This window comes from Pomacea canaliculata, linkage group LG13, assembly GCF_003073045.1.
Source record: "Pomacea canaliculata isolate SZHN2017 linkage group LG13, ASM307304v1, whole genome shotgun sequence".
NCBI lineage: Eukaryota > Metazoa > Mollusca > Gastropoda > Architaenioglossa > Ampullariidae > Pomacea > Pomacea canaliculata.
In genome coordinates this window covers 11649791-11665117 of record NC_037602.1, presented here as the reverse complement: position 1 = coordinate 11665117, position 15327 = coordinate 11649791, and the positions used below count along the sequence as shown (strand labels likewise).

Sequence of the window (15327 nt, the reverse complement as noted above, 5' to 3'; positions counted from 1 at the left end):
ATATATACTCGTTTGTTTGGTCTATTCATTTTTTGAATGGACAAAGTAATGAGTAGAGTAATATCAGACTTCTGTGTCTTATGGGAAACTGCTGTGGCGATACAAGGAGACAGGAGGTGGTACACGTACCTGGTGCCACTTTCCGATCATGTGTGTTTGGTAACCCAACCTCTTGAATGCCTGCGGCAGGATTTCGTGGGTTAGGGGGATGGCAGCAGGGGAGTAGGCGTTAATACCATTGTCCTGGAAAAACATTTGTAACAATTTCATTAACTAATTTATTCACATTACCCTAATACTATTGTCCCGGGAGCAGATTTGTACATATCTCGTCAATACTATTGGTATTATAAGATTACATTTTTAGCGATTAACATAAACTGCTGGATTCAGGGAGAATTTAGACTTTCAAGTGGGATTACTGACTCTGAGTGAGGAAAACAGTGACAACCACTCACCTGAAGTCCCCACCGGAAGGGATGAACGGCGGACAGCAGTGCGGCTCGTGAGGGCGAGCAGTTGGGGCCGCTGTAGGAGGCGTTGAGCCGAACGCTGCCCGCGTGCAGAGCGTCGATGTTGGGTGTGCGGAAGGTAGGATCTCTGTAGCCAACGTCCCTCCACCCCAAGTCGTCAACGTACACAAACAAGATGTTCGGCCTGTCGCCTTCTCCGCCGCATCAGCAGCTGACAGTCGCAGCTGATAGCAGCCCAGCACGGACAGCAGCAACATCCAGGACGCCATCATTGCACAGGTCCTTTAAGCCGTCAACAACAAGGCCGTGAGCAAAACAGGGCAGTGGCCACGTCCACAGTGACTTATTTGACCCTATATTTGATATGTCACTCTTCCTGCCTCTTACTAATTTGCATGATCATAGGTCACGTGTTCAGAGGTATTTGCGGGAGAGCGGTTTTATGTGATTCTATCTAGAATGTTGCCAAATGCCAGATAATATTCACCCGATGTGTCCATGACACGCTACACAGACTGATAAATGGTGTTATGACATATTGTGTTATGTTAAACCAGTACAGTGTTCATGAAACTTCAACAGTGTCCGGTGCTTGTCAGCGGAAAGCACGCAGCGCTGTACATGGTGTCAGAGGTCGGATTAAGTTCTATAACAAAAAATCAAACAGAAGAATAGGTCCACTTAGAGCTCCAGAACAATCAACTTTTCTCAGCCAAGTTTGTGGTCCGAGCGGAAGCAAAGATTTCAGCGCTTCAGATGTGCATCTAGATAAAGATGATTAAGCAGTTCAGGTCAGTGCTTTGATCTACCCTATGGGCAGTGATGCCGAACTCATTTTCATGTTATTTGGGTCTCGATGCACAACAGCAGCAAGAGTATGACACTGTTCTGGGAATGTTTGAGGACGTTTTGTTCCAAAACGCAATATCGTCCACCAGGGTGTACGACTTCACACTAGAAATCAGAAACCAGAGGAAAGCGTTGAGAATACATTAAAGATCTGCACGATCTCGATACAAAGGCAGAAATAAGACGAAGCCATCCGAGATCGCCTTGACAGCTAATTGTCAGAAAAATTACTATGACAGGCTTGACTGAACACTACAAGGCGCATTTTAGCAAGCTAGACAACATGATCTGATGAAAGGACAACTTTCTGATCAACGTTGCACAAATGTGGACACAGTGTAGTCAACAAAAGGTGCCGATGATAGTGGTAGTGGCAGTGGTGTTGGTAGTGGCAGTGGTAGTGGTGTGTGTTAGTGGTAGTGCTCATCACTAGCATGGTCATTGTAGATGTGCAACTGGCAGCTCGCGCGGCTTCAGTGGTCGTCGTCGCGATAGTGTGGAAAAAACTGGCTTACTTTACATACACACGACGTATTACACACATCACAACGCTCGACAAGTCCCTCCCCACTCGCAGATGACGATGAGGATGAAGATGAAGAGATTTGTAGGTGAATCGAATCGAAGAGGCACAAGTTCAGAGGAATGTCACTGAGAGAGTCATAAGAAGATGGCGGAGAAGACTGTTGTGTTTTCCCTCTCACTTGACCATTTCTAGAGCAACTGCTTTTCGTATATATGACGTCTTTTTCTGCTCCAAGTGACGTGGAACAAATGACGCACACAAGACGTCAGACACCAGACGTCATTAGCACACGAAGCAATACGAGACCTACCACAACTCACTACACGCCACTTCATGATGATATCCTAAATAGGAGACATGAAGATCATCAGGAAATCATTAAGTGCAGACACAGGGCAGATACAGTCTGGTGGCAACAACAGTTCATCACAAAGAATGTCTCGTAGCGGCACAATTATCCCCCTGCCCGCTCGTTATAAAGACTGATTACAAAACTTTATTTAGTAAACTAAAGATTCTCTCTAATAATTGAACAGTCTCAAAGGAAAGGAGATGTAGTTATTAGAGTTATCCCTTGGGGGGACATCCGGGGTCTTTCTTAAATCAGTACATTTTTGTGATTTGGGTTGGCGAGTCAGCCATATTGTGGAATGTTAAACGGATACAGTTTTCATCAAAGTTCAAAAGTGTCCGGTGTTTGTCGGCTGCAAGCACGCAGCACGATACAATGTCGCTGTTGTAGTCAGAATAATTTGTTTTGCTTCAGGATACATTTACACACCTCTGAAATCTTTGTTTAGAAAGATTTCTTAGGCACATATAAAGAAAAAATGATTTGGGGAGGCATGTCAACTGTTTTGACAATAAGCTTGAGTTGAATCCTCATAAGTATAATGAAAACTAGAAAGATAATGAGAGTGGGCAATACATTGCAATAAAAACAAACTAAACAAAGATTTGGTCTCTCACCAAACAGAAGATCAGTCACCTCAGACACCTCCAGCTAATGTTTCTTGATCAGAATGTGCAGCGACAGAGCAAACAGTGAGGAACAGAGTTCCTGTGTCTGCTGCTGAAGGTCCAATACTTCAAGGCTAATGTCGTCTGCGACTTTATAGGCCGCTGGGAGAAAGGACTCAGGCGTGAAACCATAACTTAACACCTACACACCCTTCTTCCTGCTTTGGTGACAGAACAACCTGTGACACACTCTGTGTTTCATAAAATAATATTTTAAACGAATTCGGCAGATCCATTATGGAATCATCATCATCAATCATCGGCGGTTATGTGTGATAACAGTGAAAGTGAAATCTGTCCAACATACAATAGCAGGCCCAGGAAATTGAGGGTGAGAGGACTTCACGTATTTACTCAGTTGTAACATGCAGGAGGTGTTTATGTAGTGAAGAAGCGTGACAAGTAAGGGAGCTCTTCACGTAGCCACAGCTGCAGGTGTTTACAGATTTCTCATGTCTGTGTGCAGGTGGTGTTGTGTACCCAGGACTTTATGTATGACAATCTCCACATGTAATGACAACACACACAATAGTCATACATATTATAGATATCACACGCGAGTTTTTACAACAAACAGTAAATACATGTCAGTTTTTGAAGGATGTTATTATGCCATTGAATACTTTTATGTTTTGCTCCTCTATCGACTTTCTAGGTGCTGCATTACATCTGTTACATTACGTGCCAGTCTCACATTAATTGTCACTCCCAGTCGGTCAGTCTTTGATCTGCTTACGGTCGAGTCGACCTCCATACCGAGGATACACACTTCGTTTCTGGCAAATATTGAAGAAAGTTGCAATATGTTGGAGGCTTTTGGAGATTTATCTGCGCAGTGGTTAGTTTAAAGGCGGAGGAGGAGAGGGTTCGGCTCCTACACTGGGAAAGGTGGACCACTTACGCTCACTTGGCCAGTAGGCTATGGAACTGTTAATCTGGATGGTGGAGTAATCTTCGGATTTTAAAAAAAGTCTCTATAAAGTGTAGGCTTTATCACTGCCAGAGTTACTGCTACCGCCAATAATTGTACTCAAACCTGTGACGAATGTGACATCACACATGTATTAGCGTGAAGGATATTAAAATTTGTGAAATCTTAAAGCTTCGTTTCTTTAGTCTGTCGAGGTTTTCACTTCCTCTGCTTTCGAGAATATTCGTATAGAATATTTTTAACTTGATTGGCAATGTCATATTATTCAGTTTCCCTCTGTCGCTTGTTTAACTTACCTTGCTCTTTGCTCCAAGAGGTCCAAATATTTAACGACTACCGTAGACACAATTACTGAAGTACAAATATCGGGAAAAGTTTAGAAAGGATAATTCATTTTAGAAAGGTGACTTCATCTGTCCATTACCTCTTGACGGATGGTATAAAAATTCGAAAGTATACCTTAACAGTTATCGTCAATATGTTTACTTTTAATGATTACATCAGACCACTCAGCAAAAAGTATTAGACTAGAGCCTGAAGTCAAAAACACACCGATAGTTTGAATAGGATTGTTTTAGGTACTTCCTAAAGAGTTTCCATGTAACTGATAACCTTTGGCTTCCATGCTGGTGTGGTTGTCTTAGTATCAGGAAGAAGGTAGGAGGAAGACAAAACAGGATGTGTTGTATGTGTGTTGAGTGATGTAGAGGACTAGCCACTTCAGTCTGATCGGAAACTTAGCCAACAAGGACCTCATCCAGCAGGACAAACAATAGCTGTAAGCATGTGTCCTATCTGTCAACAAACTTTAGCTCTGTATGTCTGTACATAATCGGTCCTACTGTCACATTTTAGCTCCTTGCTGCATATAGAGCTCAGTAGTTCACTCATTTAGGAACATAAAGGTCTGTGTTTAGAAATGACAGCCATAATGCTGACCTCACCCGACTGAGCAGGCACCTGTCACACTGTATACAACCCGTGAGTAAAGTCTTGACGGAGGCTGCGAGTGTGAGTGTTAGTATTGGACTGTGCAAAGTGGGAAAATAAGAGCAAGAAAATGTTAGAAAGGAGAAATAGTGGAGAACAAAGTAAACTTAGACTGCGCTGTCAGCCACTTGTTAACAGAGTTTTATGTGACAGTTTTGTGTATGCCAAGAATTCTCCTTTGTCTCTGGCACGTTCTTTCTCGAATGAATAAATGAATCTATCAAGCATTCAATCATGCACTTTATTCCAAATGTGTATGTTTCCCATTGTTACGATGGTTTGAACAAACATTATGATGCAGTTGACTGACATCGGAGGGTCAGTGAAGAAACTGTAAGAAAACATGCGACCACAGTTCTGAGCATCTACAGACCGTTGACAGGTTGAACACATCCTATATATACATAATCATTGGAGACTTGAGAACTCAACATGTATTGAGAACCGAAGAAAAATACAATAGATCACAGATAATAATTAGCGAACCAAATAGAACGCAAAAGGTTTGTTTAAAACCCGCCTCTTGAGTAAGTGTTCATAAAAGACAGCAATAAAAATAATAAGTTATCTTAACACATTTTGTAATCTCGTTTGTGAACATCACGACCATTAAGAGTTCAACCAGAAGAGCATGATGTAGGAGAAAAATGTAGTATCGTATGTCGTGTTAATGTCCTTTGATGTCAGTTCTTGAAGAATGGGTTTTCTTGTCCTTTCAGTGAATTGTAACTTTCTCCTATGGTGTTAAACTGGTCATTGAGAAATCTCTCCTTACTCGTCTGCGTCGTCATCTCCCTGTGTTTCAACATACTCGTAGTTGTGTTGCCTGTGTCTACATTCGAGTCGACAATATTCACAGCACAATCGTTCTTTTCCCTCCACCTTTCTCTGCTATACGTGTTCGTCTCTCCTGCAGACTGCGCCTTATCTATCGCATCATAGGTGATGACAGACTCCTCCAGACCTCTCGTCAGCAGCAAGGCCAGCTTACGACGAGAGAGGAGGTCCGGGTTCTTGACGAGGGTGTAAGCGAGGTGCCAGCGGCGGGCTGCTCTAGAGTTGGAGCCCACTGCAACACAAGGGATGCTGTTAGGTGAGGGCGACATACTGTAACAGCTGCTGATATCATGTATACAAGTGTATTTACTGCTCATTAATACTGTCCTACATGACTTTAGACTGGCTCACGTTCGTGGGAAAGGAAGGCCGCTTGCTAACAACTGAAGATTTCAATAGTCTGGCAATGGCAATATACAACCACCTGATATTTTATGTCACAGAGTTCATTTCTTTCTCTTTGTACTGAATTCATTCAGATAAGTCATCTAAGCCCTCCATTCATGCCCTCTGTGTTTGTGTGAAGGGGTGTAGGGGTGTAGAAGTGCGGTGATATGGTGTGGGGTGCGTGCAGTGGCGGTGACAGTCTTACATGTACGTGGTTCCGGTAGGAACTGAATGCCGTACGCCGCCTTCTGATCCTCTCTGCAGCTGAGGCGCGTCAGCACGGCACAGAACACGCGCATGCAGGGGTTGTTGTGGGCGTTGTCCACCAGCAGCGTCCCCACGTACGCCATGTAGCCTGCAACACACCGGTCAGTGCAACGTCAGGCAGCCAGGGGGACAGCCGATACACAACAGTAAACTACACGCACTTACACACACACACACACACGTGCGCACGCACGGGGTCACAAATGCAACTCACCTGGATCCAAGCCCTCGAAGCCCTTCATAAGAAGACACCTGTCCAGTCGGCCTAGAAAGACAAGCCCGAGGATAAAGCCCTTGATCGTCCTGGACAGAGCCGACGCCAGACCAACCAGAAGGTTGGAGAAGAGAAGAACATAGCTGAACACTTCGTACAGCCGCCTGCACAAACAGTCCAGAGAGGTCAACCTGCACTAAGTGCTAGTACCGGGTGGTCGTCGCTGTCTCTAAGAAAATCAGAGCAGAAAAAAACAATTTACAAAAATGTGACAGGTGTAGCTGCATACACAGAGATCACACACCTGTGATAAAACCGTTTTCTCTGTACGGCACAAAGCTTCTAGAGCCAGTCTCCAGACAGATGGGGAATGAGGGAGCTAGGGAATGAGGAGCTAGGGAATGAGGGAGCTGATAAGTGAATGGGAAGCAAAACTAAAACCTGTTGTTGACGTTGAGAGGTGGCCCTTGTCCTCAGGGTGAAGTTTAGGCTGCATGAGGAACATTCTGACGAACAGAACTTGCAGGTAGAACAGACCGATGGTAATTGCTGGCACGCTGTCAAATACACATTGACACATATACCAACAGATACACACAGAATGTCTCAGGTGTATGAATACCACACTAGTACATACAGCTCATTGTCATGAATGTCAAAAACTATTTTCTGAGATACAGTCAGGTTTACTGAAATGTCTGTGTATTTGGCTGTATGTCTCTCTTACACGAGAGGTGTACACGTGCCAGATAATATTAGAAGTATCTGTACATTTTCTTGTAGGTGTTCTGAATGATCCTTTTTTCTCATTTCTTATCTGTGTATGTGTGGGTGCGCGCGCCCCTGTACCTGTCTGAGTATGATAGAGTGTGTGACTCAACAAGAAAGAGAGATACCTACAGACAGTGTGGTCCAACATTAATAACTGCACTAACAATAATGATGAGATGTATACAGAGCATTTTCACACTCGGAGGTGAACTCAATTGGCTTTACAAGGTAAAAGGTACAGGGGGCTGTAAGTATTGCTGCTGTATGACAGAGAAGGGCAAAGATACAAACACACATGCACAGTGAACATTACCAGGAACATGAGGGAAGGCAGAGAGGAGAAGGGGAGAAGGTAACAGGGTGGACCCATTACACCAGCTATTTTCTATAGAATGCTCCTTCACCATGATGTTATCGGGGACTTCCAGAGAACTGTTGTCCCGTGAACCTTCTCACCTGAGTGTCTGTGCGAGGCTTTGAAGAACTGAAGTGAGCAGATTTAGTTTAGCCAAGAAGAAAATACCAAATGCCAAGATTGCACCAATAACAGCAACAGCTCCAAACATCACCACCAGCCCTAGGGACACAATACAAACTCGTGGGAATAGTCAGACATCAGAAGTGGTTTTTATAAAATAAAATGTCTGCATAGACAGTCACTTTTCCTTCTCAGAAGACACTGCCCTGCCCTGCCCTGCCCTCTCCTCTAATGGTTATTGTAGGACTTTCCACATTTGCTAGGGTCAGTGCCCTAACCTCCCCATTGCCGAAGGTCAACTGTATTTTCAATCCTGACAATGAGGTAATCATGATGTAAATCATTGAGACTGAGCTGTCAATGGTCTTCTTACCCCATACAATGTAGGCGATCTGGTAACCAGGGAGACGAAGACTCTGCGCCTGAAACAGTGAGTGTTTCATTGACTGGAATATACCTGTACATCGATATGGCTGGTACAGAGGCTTCAATAGATGGAATACCTACTTGCACAAAAAAGTCGTGAAGATAATTAACACAATTGAAAGCAACGAACCAGTCCAACCAAAGGAAGACATGAAATGCTCTTGATTGTAAAATAATATTCTTAGCGCGTACAAACTGCACGTACATACATTGGTTATGCAAATGTTCCTTTTTATTATTACCGTTCTGCAAAGAGTGCGACTTTCTTGGCCGTTATTCTGCATGATATGTGGATAAATTATTAGTAGTGTTAATAGTACATACGTGCGCTCAGCTGAGTCATACAGATGGAGGTGCGACCAGTCTGCTATCAACTTACCATCAACTTATGGGCTGTGCTGGAACCCTCCATGAGACTTGACTTCATGCCTTTGTATATATAAATAACATTGTGCCTGCACAGAAACAACAAGCTTACATGACAGAGCCTTGTATCTTCTGTACTCATGTCTCTTAGTTAAAATTGTGATCTTGTCTGAGTAACCAAGACATCAGCATGAACAGTTATTCGTGTTGATGTTTCTGTACACGCTTAAATTTGCAGTCTTGCTGTGCCTGTAGTCACTACATTTGGTAGATTTTTAACATTCAATTTGACATCTTGTAGATGCAACAAAAGTATATTGATTACCTGTAATTTATGACGAACAATATAACATAGATGACTGAAGATATAACTCCTATTAATGACGCGGTGATCCACACACCTACACAGAAATCATCAACAGACATGTGATCCACACACCTACACAGAAATCATCAACAGACATGTAATCCACACACCTACACAGAAATCATCAACAGACATGTAATCCACACACCTACACAGAAATTATCAACAAACATTTAATCCACACACCTACACAGAAATCATCAACAGACATGTAATCCACACACCTACACAGAAATCAACAGACATGTGATCCACACACCTATACAGAAATTATCAGGAAACATGCTACCATGAGAAAATGTTTTGTTTTTACTAGCTGCTACACTACTTCTCCAAGCTACTTCACAGTATGCTTTTGATTATTCCTTCATGGACAGGAAACATTACTTTTCTCGTAAACTTTCAATCGTTGCAAACTTTTTCTCGAATTTCTGTCCTGTCAATGTATCAACATTATTAAGACATTCTACAAAGGAAATACTCCTAACATTTGCAAGACCTGAATATGTCAGTATTTTGTAGGTCTTGATAGGCTTGTGTGGGTGAGAGAGAGAGAGAAATAATAGTGACTTTGTAAGACACAAAAGTTTGTTTAAATTTATGTGATTTTCAGAATTCTAGTTTAAATATTTTGTTATAAAGTTCCTAAAAAACATGACTTTTGATGACTTTGTAACACACTGTTTCAAGATAAGTCATCCTAGTGACATGGAGATCAGTTAGTAGGGATTGAGTTATTGGTGAAACAGTGTCTTGCACAGTGAACTAACATCACTTTAATCGCTTCACTGACCTTCGAAGATTGCAATGATTGTGTTTCTTTCGCTGGTGTTCTCAGACAAGAAGAAGATGACTAGTCGGCGGGTCTCCACACCTATTGGGGTCAGGGTCAGCGCCGCCTGAGAGAGAAAAAACAAACAAACAAACAGTAGCATAGTCACGCACATCAGTTCTTGTGTATTCACCTGAGAATATTTGCTCTCTGTGGCAAAACACAAGCACATACACCTATGTTCACACTCTCTCTCTCTCTCTCACACATACACACATGCACGCATAGGCTACACAAACCATGTGCGCATATAGAGACAGAGAAACGCATGCACGCATTTGAAAAAAACCAAACCCATTGACTTACATAATAAATAACGATGAGTTGCACAAAGGCGATGGAAACTATACGGGTTGGTAATTTAAAGAACGGGTACAACTGCGAGCGGACTTTTCTCTTTAACTTTTCGAGCAGTGTGGTGGGGTGTCTGAAAGAAAGAGAAAATCCCTTACTTTGCTAGACTAGTACAACAATCATTTCAGATTATAAGAAGGGAGGGGGGAATTGGTGTTTTACGCCGTGTCAGCAGCTAAGGCTATATTACGGCAAGCAGTCAGCCCTGTAAACAGATGCCACGTGCAGAGAAAGAACATCGTGCCCGAGACGAGAAATGAACTCAGGGCAGCCAACCTTCACTGTATTGGTGACAGGCGCTAACAGCGCTAACCGTTGCGCCACCGGACCGCTCACAGATTATAAGAAGAATTCACTCTTAGTGTCAAAAGACCGCAACAACTATGGCATGCTATAAGTTTACTATCAAAGCCCAAAATTTCTTCTTTACTTTATTGAAAAGTACAGATGCTAGGAGGAGGCAGAGAGCAATTAAAGTCACTCTGGAAAAAAACTCACTGTACATCCTTTGACAGGGGAGCGAAGAGTGCTTTAACGTGCTTCACCTGATGGTCCACAACCAACGGCTCCTCACTCTGGACAGAAGAAGACAGAAAAACAAACAAACATCTAAACAGCTCTGCAGTGTGACATGATATACACAACCTTCACACTTTGCAGTAATCATGTGAGTATACCACAGGTGCTGTGATCACATATTACACAGAAAATATTTCACTCAACCTGTTGTTTTAACTGAAGACTCCTTTAGTTCTCAACACACTTTAGTTTCCAGACCGTTTGTTCTGTGAAATAAGAAATGGATGCATGTTGAAGTGTATGTTATTGTATGCTGACTTGCTGTGCGTGTCTCTTTATTTTGTTCTCATGGTGTCCCTACCTCAACCACAAGAGTTCTTGTCTTGTAGCACATGTAAGCTGCCCACACAGACCGCAGGGCGAGTCCGATGAAGCAGGGGATGATGGGAAGGTCTCGGAGCAGCATCAGTGCCCCCACCTGCGAGTACAGCGAGTCAGTGTACAACAACAAATCAGCTGAGGACAACATCAACAGGAAAACAAACAACACTTACAATATGCAGAGGTCTTTTGGATACCGTTTGAGTTTAAACAATGAAGTCCCCCCCCACACACACACACGTCCTCCCCAGGTACAGCCAGGTCAGAGACTGTTGACAATGTTTCACACAGGGCTACTCACTGTTTTGTCACTCATGGCTCGTATACTGGCCACCACGCCCTGCATGTAGACAACAAGCCTGCAATAAACCACTCTGATCACTAGGACTGAAATCGGTCTGTTTACAAGTAAACATTATGAGTACGTCAGTCTCTGTGCTAGTAAGGACTATGAACTCATGTCAACAAGTAAACAGTGTTTTGATACATGGATGTTTACATGGTTGGTCTATGTACATTTATATAATTGAACACAGATTTCCAAATATACACATGTATATACATATGCATTCATATTCATACATATACACACATACACATGACTACGTACACACAGACATCCTCACTCTCTCTAGAATATTTGTGTTTGTGTGTGCGTGTGTGCACAAAGTGCATGATGACAGAAGGCTTGCAGGACACAGTGACAGACAAGGCCGACCAGAAAGTGCTGTACAGTAGGCCGCATACGGCGCCAACCAGGCGATGTGATGTGGTGATGCAGGCGAAGTGCGGCGCGCACACCAGGCTAGCCACCAGCGCCTGCGCCTGCAGCAGGAGTGCTGCAACATACAGAGCGACACGTCAACATCTCACTGCACCTGCAGCAGGAGCGCTGCAACACACAGAGCGACACGTCAACATCTCACTGCACCTGCAGCAGGAGTGCGACAAGGCACGGGGAAGTCAGGAATCATTATACAATCTTGTCAACTGTCAGGTACAGTTGTGATTGGTCAGTCAGAAACTATTTGTAGTTGAAATCCTTGAATGATATCGAGGTCCGTGTGAGGATGTCTCTAGTCGACTTACTACTTTTCTAGCTCTTCCTGCAACAGAATACGGCAAATAAAGGTACCCAGGGTGAGGGTCACTGTAAATAGAGAAAAACTGGATTAATTCTCTAGACACAAGACCCGGCCATGTTCTAGCAAATAGACCGCACTCAATGTGCACAAGAGAATACATTAATATTTGGGTCACAGCAATATTTGAACTTGGTGCTAATGTCACGCTTTGCTAGAGATGCTGACAATGGAAGCACGTGTCTGTTGATGCTCATTGATTTCATTCCACTGTTGCTCGGCTCTTGGAGTCTCTGATCGAAACCGAACGAAGATAAGCCGCCTGAAGGTTTACAGTAGGGCATGTGTTCGAACGGCCAGTGGCTCTAAATGTGAGCTTTGGGCAAGACATTGCCATTTCATTTCTGGTCATAATCCTTGTAAATGCACAGATTTCAAGAAACACACTGAAACCACGGTCATTCATGCTAGTAAGCTCAGTGACATTCTCACATTTTTAATAATAAAGACTGTGCCCTTAAAGACTCAACTAAATGTTTACAAGGAGGTACATCAGTAAACAATGGCGATCCCAGCTTTCCTTGCAACATGGTGATGTAAAAACTACACCGACCCTTCCTGTTATCTCAGACCTCCTAGCAACACAGTGATGTAAAAACTACACAAATACTCACTTTTAGCCCAGATCTCTCGGCACAGGGTGCTGTTACTCTGCCCACAGAACATGTTGGTGCTGTCGCTGGACACCTCGCCCGAGGACGAGATGAAGGAGTTCATGAAGACGCTGATCAACACCCCGGTGATGGCGCCGAACGACAAGGCGTAGGCCCACCTGTCCTCGTAGCCATCCAGAAACCTCATCGGTCTGCAGCAGACAGGAAGATGTTTGGAAAGAAACTCTCTCAAAAAGATGCTGGCATCTACTTCTTAGCATGGAGACATAATGTTGTGACTATCTGGCTGCAGAAAGAAAGAAGGAAAGAAAGGAAGAAAGACAGACGAGCAGATATCAGCTGGTTGATGACTGGCTGCCTCAAGAATTACCGGCAGAGCGCTTCATGTTAGTAGTCAAACATAAACTATAGATGCTTTTGGTTCTAGCGCAGTATATAAATCGTCTACTAGCACTTGTCAGTCTCGTGTTCAGTATGTTCTACATTCCTTGTGCTTGTCCATGCTCTCCATGCTCTCCATGCACTCCATGCACTCCATGCCCTCGGCGAATAACGCCCAGCCCGTGCAACATATTTTCGAGAGTTTGACTTTTGAGTGAGAAAGATGCTCGAGCATTAGGAACAAAGCGTTTAAACCTCAGCAACAATACTGACACTACTAGTGATGGTTTGTGGTATCCGCATTTGTTTGGTTGTCGACGATTTTGCAGAAAAGCCAGCAGAGTTAGAATGATCACCTGAAACAAAGCAGAAAACATCATTATTAAACTGCACACAAACTGTGAACAGTATGAAAGCGTTCTTTTCTACATATTATGATCATAACACCAAAAAAAGAAAGATTACGATAATCGGCGAATTTTGTCCTATGCATAAACATTTCAAGTTGATATGCGGTTATCAAAGTGTGATTCCTGGAGGTGTAACTTGTGCTAGCATGATATCCTGTGCAACCCTGTGTGAAAATGTTTTTAAAATTCGATTACACCTACCTAATTTGCTTTGGATTACCTAATAAGTGACTGTTCATACAGGATTCAAATGTAAACATTTTTGTTTCCCACAGTTTGATCTCTTATTATTAGTTTAATTTTTTTTTCTATCTCTTACAGTTATTTTTTTATGACTTTTTTAAATTGGTGAATTTCCATGCGGACGAGGGGAATTTGACCTCTTTGAACCCCCCCGTAGAGAATGAGATAAGAGTTGGCTGACATCACTCGACACAAGGGTCTCCTTGTATCACCACACACGTCTATGAGACGCCATTGAAGACAATCGTTTGTGATTTTACAACCAGAATTTTTTAATGAGAAAGGATTCAGCACATCCGAATCTGTCATTTAAACCCAACCTGTCGTTTCACTTGACTTTTCCTTTAACTTCCGGAAGTTGTTGAAATTCTCTGACTTAAAATCACAGCTTATTTGAATCACATGCATCACATGCATTACTGGTTTAAATAATTTCCACCGCAACTATTTTCTGAGTTTTGTATTCAGATAACAAGAAACTTTTTACACACACTTTCCTCTGTGATAATTGTGGTTCATGATCATGGTCTGTGACTGAGTTTTACCTGTAAACAATCCTAACTTCAGGTTTATTTAGTGACTGGCTAATTAGCTGTTGTGCGACTTGAAAGCCTTCCAATTGTTATCCATGATGTGCTCAGTGGATGTGGTGTGGGTCGTGACACACGACCGTGTCTTCCTATGATAATGTCCCCCTCAGTACAGCCAGGCTTGGCACGGTGCCACTGTACACCTGGGTATCGTCCTGTCAACACACTGCCACCAACAAAACATTACAACATCCTCGACTCACCGACGGTGCGATGGCGTATGTGATGTAGTGGGTGATGTTAACGCTGTCGGCAAAGGACGATGACATGTTTGGTGCTCTCAACAAGAAGAAAAAGGCGATGTGAGCTGGACTACCGACCTGTACACCAGAGCTTGTGCAATGACCCACAAGGCCACTGTGTTATCACCCGAGATAAGAGCTGTGTACCCGAGTTAGGCGGCGGGCCATGTCCTGACTATTGTCCTTGTCTTCATTTTGTCATTTTTACACTGTTCAACTTGTGGTTTTCTTTTTCAGAGTCTTTATTGTTTTATTGTGTGTTCTCGATTCTCAGCAAAAACACTTTCAATGTGTGATATTGTGTAATAATATGCACGTGTTCCACGATGAATTTTGCGCATTTTCATTCATAAATTGTGATTTCCTTGTCAACTGTCGACTGTTAGTCACTATGTCTCTGATCCGGTCAACACATTGGCTGCCGGATGACCACCTGGTTGGCTGGAATGGACTTGTCCCTGAGGTCGTTTAAGTGGTGAAAGACCACGAACATCCAGTCGAAAATGACCCGTGCATAAACGACACATCACTCTCCACTGAGCGTCCACACGATAGACATGTCCCCCGCCACTGAACAACCAAGTAGCTGTGAAGAAATCTTTCTGCACCTATCACACCATGGCTTCACGAAACTTCATGATGTGTTAAAGTAAAACAAGATTTTTGTTGTAAATATTGTAATTGCTGTGGGCTGTAGTCAGTACACGAGTGCCAACC

The 15327-nt window shown here is 43.1% G+C and overlaps 3 protein-coding genes across 4 annotated transcripts in view; all 3 read right to left on the bottom strand.

The window, feature by feature from the left end:
- LOC112554245 (arylsulfatase B-like) overlaps positions 1-2842 on the bottom strand; it is a 16596-nt gene extending 13754 nt beyond the window's left edge. The window contains exon 1 of the mRNA XM_025221943.1: positions 2818-2842. The gene's annotated coding sequence lies outside the window, so the exon portion shown is untranslated. The remainder of the gene's footprint in view (positions 1-2817) is intronic.
- The window catches only part of LOC112554425 (arylsulfatase B-like), a 10087-nt gene extending 3565 nt beyond the window's left edge, over positions 1-6522 (bottom strand). Inside the window, exons 1-5 of the mRNA XM_025222201.1 lie at positions 6495-6522; positions 6219-6368; positions 5687-5858; positions 459-600; positions 130-243 (exon numbers count right to left, since the gene is read on the bottom strand). Coding sequence (XP_025077986.1) covers positions 130-243; positions 459-600; positions 5687-5858; positions 6219-6368; positions 6495-6522 — 606 coding nt within the window. The remainder of the gene's footprint in view (positions 1-129; positions 244-458; positions 601-5686; positions 5859-6218; positions 6369-6494) is intronic.
- Positions 6228-15327, bottom strand: LOC112554552 (stimulated by retinoic acid gene 6 protein-like). Of its 2 annotated transcripts, XR_003097259.1 has the most exons (16): positions 14572-15323; positions 13399-13481; positions 12745-12935; positions 11707-11827; positions 11290-11347; positions 10969-11085; positions 10587-10663; positions 10041-10161; positions 9696-9801; positions 8861-8936; positions 8549-8624; positions 8117-8165; positions 7722-7842; positions 6936-7051; positions 6495-6658; positions 6228-6368 (listed from the first exon to the last, which is right to left on the bottom strand). XR_003097259.1 is itself a non-coding variant. In XM_025222361.1 (15 exons), exons 1-15 carry the CDS (start codon positions 14635-14637, stop codon positions 6698-6700), a joined length of 1404 nt encoding a protein of 467 aa, XP_025078146.1. In that variant the 5' UTR covers positions 14638-15327; the 3' UTR covers positions 6583-6697. The 2 variants fall into 2 exon arrangements, 1 of the variants encoding a protein (XP_025078146.1); XM_025222361.1 differs by lacking the exon at positions 6228-6368 and having other exon boundaries at positions 6583-6723; positions 14572-15327.

Coding starts and splice junctions, on each gene's coding strand:
- LOC112554552 (XM_025222361.1), bottom strand. CDS start 14,637: ATGTCATCGTCCTTTGCCGACAGCGTTAACATCACCCACTACATCACA. Junction 8,937..9,695: donor AATCATTGCAATCTTCGAAG/GTCAGTGAAGCG, acceptor ATTTCTGTGTAG/GTGTGTGGATCACCGCGTCA. Junction 7,052..7,721: donor AGCCTCGCACAGACACTCAG/GTGAGAAGGTTC, acceptor TGTATTTGACAG/CGTGCCAGCAATTACCATCG.